Source organism: Nannobrachium achirus (assembly GCF_963921795.1).
Source record: "Nannobrachium achirus genome assembly, chromosome: 3".
NCBI lineage: Eukaryota > Metazoa > Chordata > Actinopteri > Myctophiformes > Myctophidae > Nannobrachium > Nannobrachium achirus.
The window spans coordinates 7,654,722-7,666,887 of NC_137812.1; the positions used below are offsets into that span (position 1 = coordinate 7,654,722).

At 42.4% G+C, this 12,166-nt stretch overlaps 1 protein-coding gene across 1 annotated transcript; it reads left to right on the top strand.

The window, feature by feature from the left end:
- Positions 1–927: 927 nt before the first annotated feature.
- LOC308281967 (kelch domain-containing protein 3-like) lies at positions 928–10,702 on the top strand (the record flags this gene model as incomplete). Its single annotated transcript, XM_080722316.1, has 2 exons — positions 928–1,800; positions 10,598–10,702. The coding sequence occupies 2 exons, from the start codon at positions 928–930 to the stop codon at positions 10,700–10,702; spliced, it is 978 nt and encodes a 325-aa protein (XP_080578442.1).
- Between the last annotated feature and the right edge of the window lie 1,464 nt (positions 10,703–12,166).

The following is a 12,166-nucleotide window of genomic DNA, read 5'->3' on the forward strand; positions in this document are numbered from 1 at the left end:
ATACATATATATAATATTAGAGTTGTCATGCTCCTACCATAGAGTATATAAATATATAATATTAGAGTTGTCATGCTCCTACCATAGAGTATATAAATATATATATAATATTAGAGTTGTCATGCTCCAACCTGCAGCATGGAACTCACTTCCTCTGCTGAGTCAAACTACGGTGAGCACAAAGGGACACTGCATGCAGCTGCGCTGTTCTTGCACCAGGTGGCGGTAGAACTATACAGTACAATACATTGAAAGGAAAACACATCGATTTAGTAGAAATTAATTAGGGATAATTATTTCTAACTCTGTTACACTTACAAAAACATTTTTTTTAACATTACATTTTCCTCTCCAAAGTACTCCTACAACACCATCTGAAAGTATAAATTAATTCGGGCCTTACAGGGTTAAAGTCTATATTTTAATATTCCATTAAAATCTTTAGTGTTTTGCGAATTATTTGGGGACAGAGAGCAGAGTTCAGAAATATAAGGTAAATTAAAGCTGCAAGCAGCAATGACCGGGCCCTCGCAGCTCTACCCACGTCACAAGGGGCAGCAGCCAATCGGAAGAGGGGGCGGGGCTAGTTAAACCAGTTAAACCAACACTTCCTGTTTGGCGAAGAGAGCACCAATTATGGTTAAGGACTCTCAAATATGGACGACTGATGTCACTGACAGTAGGCTGACGTCATAGTACTGATGTCATAGTAATACTCACAAAAAACCCTGTAACAAAAGTGATAGTTTGAGTGACATATAGCTAATCTGCATAATGACGCCACATATCGCTTGGTGACATCACAGTATCATTATGGCCACATAAATGTCCTGTAAAATGACTTGTCCAATAAAACATGGACGTGTCATTTACCCGTAAATCTATTTGCTTCCGATCCAATTAGTCTGTAAATTAGTTGTCGACTCGATGTTACACTGGACCGTGCACCTGAATGCGGGATCGCCAGGCCGTACTGCTGTGGTGGTGGAGAACAAAGTGTACTGCTTTGAAATTGAAGCGGTCAACCAGCGTCATCAGATCGAGGTGCACATCTTCAACACAGTGACTTTGCGCTGGGTGAAGGCGCCACCAGTCTCAAATGGACAAGGAGAACCTCCCCTTGAGGTTCCCTCCATGCTACCTGGCCACACAGCTGTGCTTATAGAAGACGTCGCCTATGTATGGGGACCTGGTAGGTATGACGATAAGTATCACGCTGTTCCCATGGTTCTTTATGCATTTGATGTGGACATCCACAGGTGGTCTCGACCCAAAGTTTCAGGAACCATTCCAACGTCGAGGCAAGGCCACTCAGCCTGTGTCTTAAGGAAGGTTATGTATATCCATGGAGGAATGGATAATGGTTCCGTTTTCCACGGCGGCTATAATGACGTGTACAAGATAGACACCACCACGATGGTCTGGTCTTATATTAACACCGGAGGCACAGAACCATCTGGTTCATCAGACCACTCTGCCACCATCATCGGGACAAAGATGTTTGTCCCGATGTTTGACGACTACCACAACTACATCAGAGTATTTGACACAGATACCAACTGCTGGCTAAGAACACCTCCTGCACAGTCTCTTCCATATGGACCCTGGGATGACGGACGGCACGCGGCCATTCCCTACAATGGAGAGCTGTACATATTTATCAGCTGTGAGTGTGATGGAAGAATCGAGACGTGGTCAAATGATCTGTGGAAGTTTAATCCAGAGACCTTTTCCTGGAAGGCAGTTGAACCCAAGGGGAAAGGCCCGGCTGGTGGGGTGGTTAGGATGAGCTGCTGCATGGTGGGAGATCGTATCGTCCTCTTTACAGGACATAACCAGATGGGTATGGAGCGGAATGGAACTGTACATATTAGACATGAGTCCTAGTCTGAAGACGTTATGCAAGCTGGCAGTTATTGGGTACGGTCTGGAGAAGTCAGGTCTCCCACACAACATCAAGAGGGAACTGGCAGCCATGACTACCAACAGCAACTAAAAAGAAAAATGACAAATATCTTTTGTAGAACAGTTTTCTGAAGAACCTATGTTTCTATATTTGGTTGACGTGTTTTCTGAAGAACATAATGTTGCTATACTTTGTTGCTGTCGGGCAGAAACCCCTTATCTCCATATTTTTTTTGTGTTTGTTTTTGAGCGGTGGTAAACCGCTCCATAGAATGGATGTGCGTGTGTCTGTAGCCACTTTTCCCTCAGCGTTTTGCCATAGCAAAACGTGTGGTTAGCATAGCCTGTACATCCTAGACTTAAATCCTAGTCTGAAGACGTTATGCAAGCACGACCACCGCTCACTTCACATTGGGTGTGATTTTTTATTTTGTAAATGAATGCCTTAACTCATTGACTACCAATGACATATTCTTTTTCAAACGTCCACACCGCCAATGACGTGTTTTGACTTGGAGTTTTCGCCGAATGGTTCACTCTGCCAAACCCGAGTTTCCAGACATTTCTTTCCCTGTTTTCCTTTTATCTTTTTCACTTAAGCGTCCTTTTCTCTGCTTCTGCGTCTCGTTGAACATCTTGCCTATAAAGCAGTGGAATTTCAATGGCCAAACTGGTACATTATTTTTGCACTGCATTGGTCAAAGCAAAAAGCGTGAGAAGTGACATGTGCTCACAGCAAAAACAGCAGAAGAACCCGGCCCGAGGAATGTCATTAGAGGTCAGAGTCTTGTCTCTCTATACTGTACACTTAAACTTTATGTTGGTTTGTTTACTGTTGAGAGAGAAAACAATGCTGCACATTAAGTTAATCATCTGGGGACGCCCCAAAATTATTTGGGGACCCCTCTGGGGGTCCCTGCCGACCCACAGGTTGAGAACCACTGCTGTAACACACTCCAAACAATCTCCGCCTTCTCAGGAAGAACAGCCTGCTCTTCCCCTTGCTGTGAAGCGCCTCAGCGTTGTCCGACCACCAGTCCAACGAGTTGTTCAGGTGCACTCCTAGACATATTTATAGCTGTGCTGTCCACACAAACCCCACCACCTCCCCATTTATGGTGCTGGGCACGGGGGTTTACTCTGCACTAGCCTGGTACCACCAGCCAGACTGATAACATGGATTCACTCTCACGTTCCTCCACGGCAGTGGTTCTCAACATGTGGGTCAGGACCCCCAGGGGGGTTTCCAAATTATTTGGGGGGTCCCCAGATGATTAACTTAATGTGCAACATTGTTTTCTCTCTCAACAGTAAACAAACCAACATAAAATGTAAGTGTATAGAGGGTATATTCAAATTTCTAAAGAGACAATTTAAGGACTTTCTAATTCCTCTAGAGGCAGACATTTTGAAAATAGCCAATCTACGAACATGTAGATCGGCTATTTTCACAATAGAACCAACCGTGTTATACCAAACATAATTCTTCAACTCTTAGTGCTTGTCAGGGTGGGGGATCCCCAGTTCAAATATGATTATTTTAGATAGGGCCTCTCTGTGGTGAGTTTGCATGTTCTCCCCGTGTCTCCTTGGGCATAGGCCCTCACACAAAAACATGCAGTAGTCCTGGTTTCTATACTACCTCCCCCTAGCCAGCCGGGTGCTCCCCAATGTCCCCTGGCACGGCAGGGGGAGAGCGGAAACCAGGACTACAGGTTAGGTAGTCACCGGGTGAGAAAAATGGGTTGCAAAAAACGTGGGATAAAAAACATTAAGAGAAATATATATATATGATTATTTTGGGGGTCGCGGCCAGAACAGGTTGAGAACCACTGATCCACGGTACCAGTCTGGACTTTGGCCCATAGGGAGTGAGTATGAGAAATCAGAATATGATCGGGCCAATCAGTGACTGTGTTACTCTGCTCAATTGAAACGCAGTCACTGATTGGCCCGGTCATTTTCTGATTTGTCATACTCGCTTCCAATGGGCTGAAGTCCAGACCGATACCATGGGGGAAGGTGTGAGTGAAGGCCAACTCTGCACCAACTCTGCACCACCATCTCCTTGGTCCTGCTAGCATTGAGCCGGAGGAGGCTTTTGCTACTACAGTGTCGCACAAAAGTAGCGGATCTGCAAGCTCGAAGTGCGGCGTGAAACGGCATGTTTTGAGCTTGTAGATCTGCTACTTTTAGTGCAGTATTTCATGAAAAGAACATGAAAAGCTGACTGGAGATACAAGGTCCACACATAGACATCAAAGGGGTCTTGAGCCCCTGCCCTTTTATGCCTCCGTAAAAAGTGCCCTCTCCAGACCATGAATGCAGTTTTTACTATGGTGAAAGAAACAAATTCAAGAGAATTGCCTTGTCCAAACTCTCAGTATTCACTTGATTATGCTTAGTTTAGTCTGGTTTCAAGCTGCGACGCATTGTGAGCTTGGAGGTCTGCTATTTTCGATATTTCCACCAAAAGGCCCTTTTACAAATTTCAGCCCCTGCCTCTAACATTCTCTGCACATCCCTGGATGTGACATCATATCTAATCTGTGTGTCTTGTGGAGCTTTCATGGGAACACAGAAGCTGTCAATCACTATAGCAAACATCAACCCGGGATGTTAATTGAATGGCCTGATAAATACTTAATAATAATCCCAGCTCATTAATGCCCATGACATTTAATCTCTATCGGGTTAATGTGATCACGTCACATTTGGCCATCATCCGTCAGACAGAAAGCATACATGCTCTTATGTGGAGATCGCATTCATTGAAAGTCGACAATAAAAGCCTCGACACTGCTGCTGACATGGCGTTGTTGTCGGACAGAAATCTTGTATCTCCATATTTCAATGTGATGTTTGGTTTTCCCGTAACTTATTGTACTACTTCACCATGCTACCCACAAAAGTAGCAAACATAGCCGATCGAAAGGCTCACAATTATGCATCGTGAGCTTGAACGTGCTATTTTCACTGGTTGTCTCCACCACCCGAAGGCATGGGGAGAGTATGTTTTCGCCCCTGTCTGTCCGTGTGTCCGTCCGTGCGTGCGTCCGTGTGTCCTCCAGTTTGTTACCAGCTAATCTCCGGCGCTGTTGGCCCGATCGCTGCCAAAATGAGCACACACACACTCCCTGGATGCCAATTTTCAAATGGCCCTGTTCTAGCACCACCATGAGGCTGATCTTTGCAAAACACATTGTTGTACACTACTCTTAGAGATTTTGTCCACAAATCCTACAAATCGGTAGGCAGTATCTCTACAGTCATGTGATCATCATGGATATGTTCGATTTTCCATATTCCATCCTAATTGGCTACAATTGGCTTCCAAAGTTTGCAGGATTGCTCGGTTTTGAACAAAATGCCTCAAATCATGAACACAGCGTGCAATCTTGGTGAAATTGGGCGTGCACGTTCCCACTAGGCAGAGGAAGAAATGCCACTTCACATTTCTCAAATCAGTCTCATGGTGGCGCTATAACAAGGCAATTTGTGTGGCCTGGTGGAGACCTGTGCTCGGAAGAGCACTGCTTCTAGTTTAAAATCATTTTGAAATTGAGGGCACCAATGAAAAGTATTAACATAACTAAATAATAGATAAGCCTACACTGGATCCATTAGAACACGTAACAGTTTGGGACATATAAGGTTTCCACCAGACAGCGACGATATATTGTAGAAGTATGATGACGTGCATGTATGGAATTCTAAACAGTCTAATCAGGGGCGTCAATTGGGTATGGCAGGGGTATGCAGCTGCCATACCCTGGGTCCAGGGGGGGGGGGGGGAAATAAAAGTTACTTTTAAATATAAATCCTTGAATGTCTCTTTCTCTATCTGTGCTGATTATTATGTTGTTAAATTACAGTAAAATAACTACAAATGCCAAATTTAACAAAATGGTCACTTTAACAAGGTATTATAATTATATTCTCCACACTTGAATTCTCCCCATCTTGACAAAATGGTATATTCCCAGGTTCTGCAGGTCAGCTGCACAAGTGCAATGCATTATTGTTAATTGTGGCATGTTTACTAACATGCCAAGTTTAGCTGCACTTGAACAACTGTTCCAGGCTGCCATATCCAGCCCAAGAAACCGTAGAAACGGGGGGAAAAATAAAATGTACTTAAATGTATCATGCCTGTTGCTAAGGTATGGCAACATGACTGGTGTCTTCGCGCATGTGCAAGACACCAGTCATGTTGCCATACCTTAGCTTTTTCTGAACTGACGCCAATGCTGTGCATGTAAGGAATTCTAAACAGTCTAATCTACCTGTGTGAGGGATAGATTAATGGAGAGATAAAATAATGAGCTGTCTTTGGTTTAATGAGATAATGTTCACTTGGGTTGATTAATTCGGGCTTCCCCGGGGCGTCATATTAGTCCAAATGTCTATAAAATGGAATGTAGCCTATTCCTGGTTCCAAATGCCCCCACGTGTTTTAGAATGTGAGATGTAGGAAAAGTATTCATTTGTGTGTGCAGTGGTGGAAAAGGTACTCAAATGTTTTACTCAAGTAAAAGTATCAATACTACATTGTAGAAGTACTCTGTTACAAGTAAAATTCCGGAATTCAAAATGTACTTGAGTAAAAGTATGAAAGTATTGGCATCAAAATATACTCCAAGACCCAAAAGTAATCTGCAAGCTCACAATGCGACGTTCAGAAAGAGAGAGAAAACCAGGTGCTCTTCGGAGAATACGAATAGTAAAAACAAGTAAAAATGGTGCTCTTGGATCGACGGGATCAATTCATCAAAAGGAAAAAAGTGATCCAGGCACTCAGGTAAAAAAGGGAGGAACAAACTTTATTAAAGTCTAAAAGCCGACATGTTTCGACCAGAGGCTGGTCATCATCAGGGCATACTGAAGAAATACAAGCAAACACACTCAATATATCAACTGGGACTGGGCAATCAACAAGAGTCAATTAAGGTGGGGCCTGATTGTGTAATTACACAAGAATGCATAGCAATCAACACACCTGTGTGTCAGACCCAGCTATATCACTGCATCATTTGAGCAGTATAGAGTACAACCAATAAGGCATCAAGTTACAAATATCAACCACAAAGTATAACAATAAACAATAACCAAAAATATTTATTACAAATAAAGAAAATAAAGAAAAATAAAGAAAAGGACAATAAAATCACAAAGAAAAGATCCAGTTACAAAAAACACATGAAATCAATGTCCTCATTGAGCCCGGGGGGAGTAAGAGCATCCAGGGAGTGAATCCAGAAAGATTCCCTCTGGTTCAACTTCCTTTGGCGATCACCCCCTCTTGTAAGTGGTTTTATATGTTCAATGCCTGTAATACGTAGGAGAGTATCGTTACTGTTGTGGCATTGATTGAAGTGCCTGGCTATGGGATAATTAAAATTATTGGTGCGAATGGCATATTTATGTTCAGCCAGACGGTCACGGAGGCGGCGCTTAGTCCTGCCCACATAAAACACTTTTGGGCATGTACATGTAAGGCGATAAATAACATGAGTGGTGTTGCAATTAATAAAGTCGTTAATTGTATGTGTTTTCTGTGTTTTCAAATCAATAAATGTTTTTGATTGTAAGACATTGGTACAATGAGGACAATTCATGCATTTGTACATTCCCATAGGTTTATTAAGCCATGTCTCCTTTTTAATAGGAGCTAGATGGCTGTGCATCAATTTATCACGTAGGGTGGGAGCTCTTCTAAATGAAAATATAGGAGGTTCGGGAAACACTTCTCTGAGGGTGGAATCACTCTCGATAATAGACCAATTGGTTCTTATAATGTGTTGGACCTTAGAAGCTACAGTACTATATTGGCTAACAAAAAAAGGACGGGACTGTAAAATAGCGGGTCTCCGTTTCTTTTTACGTAGCAATGAGGCTCGGTCAATGTTATAGGCTTTGTTTCGTGCCTGAGTGACACAGCCCGATTTGTAGCCTCTCTCATTGAATCTGCTAGTCATATCAGTAGCTTTCTGGTCAAAATCAACAGGCCTATCACAAATACGGCGTAGCCGTTGGAACTGTCCAAAAGGGATATTTTTTATAAGATGGGGTGGGTGAAAAGAGTCAGCCCTCAGTACTGTGTTTCGCGAAGTTTCTTTTCTGTATAGGGTAGTGTGGAGAGTACCAGATTCGTCTTTAAAGATTGTTAAATCAAGAAAATTAATGCTTTGTTGTGAATATTCTATTGTCAATCTAATGTTGTCATTTAACGAGTTAAGATACCTGTGAAACTGTAGGAGTTGAGTCTCGGAACCATTGAATATCAGCAACAAATCATCAATATATCTGCCAAAAAAAGTAATACAATTAAACCAAGGATTAATTGGATTTAAAACAAACATTTTTTCCCAGTGGCCCAGGTAAAGACATGCATAATTAGGGGAAAAACATGAGCCCATAGGTACACCTATCAGTTGTTTATAGATTTCGTCTGAAAACATGAACACATTATTATTTATGATCCAGTCAGTTAGAGAAATAATAAAGTCAGTAGGGGGTGACGAGTCTGTTGGTCTGTCTGCGAGAAAATGTGTTAGCGCCTGCAGACCATCATTGTGGTCTATATTTGTATACAGAGACTCCACATCCATAGTGACCAGATAATTAGTTTGACAATTATCAAGTTCTGAAAGTTTATTTAACACATCCGTGGTATCTTCTATGAAAGATGGAAGTTTCTTAACATAAGGCTTAATGTAGAAATCAATAAATTTAGACGCAGGCTCTGTTAGAGTGCCGTTTCCAGAAATGATAGGACGACCAGGGGGATTATTAAAAGGCTGCTTGTGTATTTTAGGAAGTAAATAAAAAGCTGCCAACATTGGAGATTCTACCAATAAAAATTTGAATTCATTCTCTGTAATCCATCCCGATTCCTTAGCATTAGTTAGAAGCCCATGGAATTCGGTCGACATAGAACTGAGTGGATTACTAGCAAGTTTCTTATAATGTTTAGAATCCAATTGGCGTTTAGCTTCTGTAACATAGGCGTCTCTAGATAACACTACAACCGCTCCCCCCTTGTCCGCAGAGCGGACAATAATGTCGTCATTTTTGGACAATTCGTCGAGTGCTGTGCGTTCCTTATGAGTCAAATTACATCTGTTCACCCCATCAGGGGTATCATGGAATAGCTTGTCAATGTCATAATCAACCTTTTTTGTAAAAGAAATAAGCGAAGGATTCGAAACCAAGGGAGAAAAGCTAGATTTGGGTTTAAACAAAGAGCGGACCGGAGGCAGCTCTGAGTCAAGTGTGCAGGGGCGGTTTTTATAAACTGGGGGCTCCCCACAAAGGTAGCAAAAGAGGCCCCCCCATGAGCACGCGTGAAAAATAGGTATGCGCGAAAAACAGTATGCGCGCGTGCGAAGTGCAGGAATTAAAAATGCCACCCTCCAACTCAATACCTATACCTTTACCTTTTACCTTTTGGATCTATTTGATTAATTTAAGAAGAGTACAGTAAGGTAAGTAAGGTAATCAAAGGTATATAGAGTAGGCCTATATGTATATTTTTATACAGGACATATTTGATGCAGGACAATAATTATTTAATTAATAGCAATAAGGGAATATCAGTGAATAATAATACTTTAAAATGATATTTGTACAATTCCTTTTTAATTATTATTTTTCAAAATGTAGATAAAATTAAAGCTGCAAGCAGCAATGACCGGGCCCTCGCAGCTCTACCCACGTCGCAAGGGGCAACAGCCAATCAGAAGAGGGGACGGGACTAAGTTAAACCAATTAAGGTGAAGGACTCTTAATGAAGTCATATGACACCAGCCACAAGTCTGTACGACAAACGGTTCATGGGATATAGAGGCACTTCCTGTTTGGCGAAGGGCACTTCCTGTTTGGCAAAGGAAGCGCCAATTAAGGTTAAGGACTCTTAATCAAGTCATATGACACCAGCCCCGAGTCTGTACGACAAACAGTTCATGAGATATAGAGGCACTTCCTGTTTGGTGAAGGGCACTTCCTGTTTGGCGAAGGAAGTTTTATCTCTGTGTGAAACCTATTGACTCAAGTGAGCAGTTGGTCAATTCTTTAAAAAAACATAACTTTTGACAGGAATGAGCTAGAGACTTACTTTTTTTTTCTAAATGCTCAGAATAATGAGCCCAGCAGGGGGCCCCCTCTGCCTTGGGGCTCTACGCAGTTGCGTAGTCTGCGTAGAGCAAATAACCGCCCCTGCAAGTGTGGGCCTATCAATATTAGAATCTAGGACAGGCGTCTGCCTGGCAAAATTATGTGTATGACCAGACTGGTGATGATACCATGTTTTTAGATGTAAATTACGATAAAATCGAAATAGATCAATTTTAGTATTAAACAGATTGGTCTTGTAGGTAGGGGCATACGACATACCTTTAGAGAGTACAGACAAATGATCCCTATTAAGGTTCATTGTAGACAGGTTGACTACCGAGGATAACGTTTCCGCGGCTGGTCCCTCAGAGGGATCTGTCGTGGGGTAGTCGGGGGACGTAGTGCGGTACGATCCGTGCGTCGCTGCCGAGGCTGTGCGCCGTCGCCGTCTGCCCCGCCGTGTCTTCGGTCTGTAGTGGGGTTGGATTGTAGCGGGGGCCAGTCCTGAGACTCCCGATCTAAAAAAGTGTTCGGGAGTCTCAGGACTGGCCCCCGCTACAATCCAACCCCACTACAGACCGAAGACACGGCGGGGCAGACGGCGACGGCGCACAGCCTCGGCAGCGACGCACGGATCGTACCGCACTACGTCCCCCGACTACCCCACGACAGATCCCTCTGAGGGACCAGCCGCGGAAACGTTATCCTCGGTAGTCAACCTGTCTACAATGAACCTTAATAGGGATCATTTGTCTGTACTCTCTAAAGGTATGTCGTATGCCCCTACCTACAAGACCAATCTGTTTAATACTAAAATTGATCTATTTCGATTTTATCGTAATTTACATCTAAAAACATGGTATCATCACCAGTCTGGTCATACACATAATTTTGCCAGGCAGACGCCTGTCCTAGATTCTAATATTGATAGGCCCACACTTGACTCAGAGCTGCCTCCGGTCCGCTCTTTGTTTAAACCCAAATCTAGCTTTTCTCCCTTGGTTTCGAATCCTTCGCTTATTTCTTTTACAAAAAAGGTTGATTATGACATTGACAAGCTATTCCATGATACCCCTGATGGGGTGAACAGATGTAATTTGACTCATAAGGAACGCACAGCACTCGACGAATTGTCCAAAAATGACGACATTATTGTCCGCCCTGCGGACAAGGGGGGAGCGGTTGTAGTGTTATCTAGAGACGCCTATGTTACAGAAGCTAAACGCCAATTGGATTCTAAACATTATAAGAAACTTGCTAGTAATCCACTCAGTTCTATGTCGACCGAATTCCATGGGCTTCTAACTAATGCTAAGGAATCGGGATGGATTACAGAGAATGAATTCAAATTTTTATTGGTAGAATCTCCAATGTTGGCAGCTTTTTATTTACTTCCTAAAATACACAAGCAGCCTTTTAATAATCCCCCTGGTCGTCCTATCATTTCTGGAAACGGCACTCTAACAGAGCCTGCGTCTAAATTTATTGATTTCTACATTAAGCCTTATGTTAAGAAACTTCCATCTTTCATAGAAGATACCACGGATGTGTTAAATAAACTTTCAGAACTTGATAATTGTCAAACTAATTATCTGGTCACTATGGATGTGGAGTCTCTGTATACAAATATAGACCACAATGATGGTCTGCAGGCGCTAACACATTTTCTCGCAGACAGACCAACAGACTCGTCACCCCCTACTGACTTTATTATTTCTCTAACTGACTGGATCATAAATAATAATGTGTTCATGTTTTCAGACGAAATCTATAAACAACTGATAGGTGTACCTATGGGCTCATGTTTTTCCCCTAATTATGCATGTCTTTACCTGGGCCACTGGGAAAAAATGTTTGTTTTAAATCCAATTAATCCTTGGTTTAATTGTATTACTTTTTTTGGCAGATATATTGATGATTTGTTGCTGATATTCAATGGTTCCGAGACTCAACTCCTACAGTTTCACAGGTATCTTAACTCGTTAAATGACAACATTAGATTGACAATAGAATATTCACAACAAAGCATTAATTTTCTTGATTTAACAATCTTTAAAGACGAATCTGGTACTCTCCACACTACCCTATACAGAAAAGAAACTTTGCGAAACACAGTACTGAGGGCTGACTCTTTTCACCCACCCCA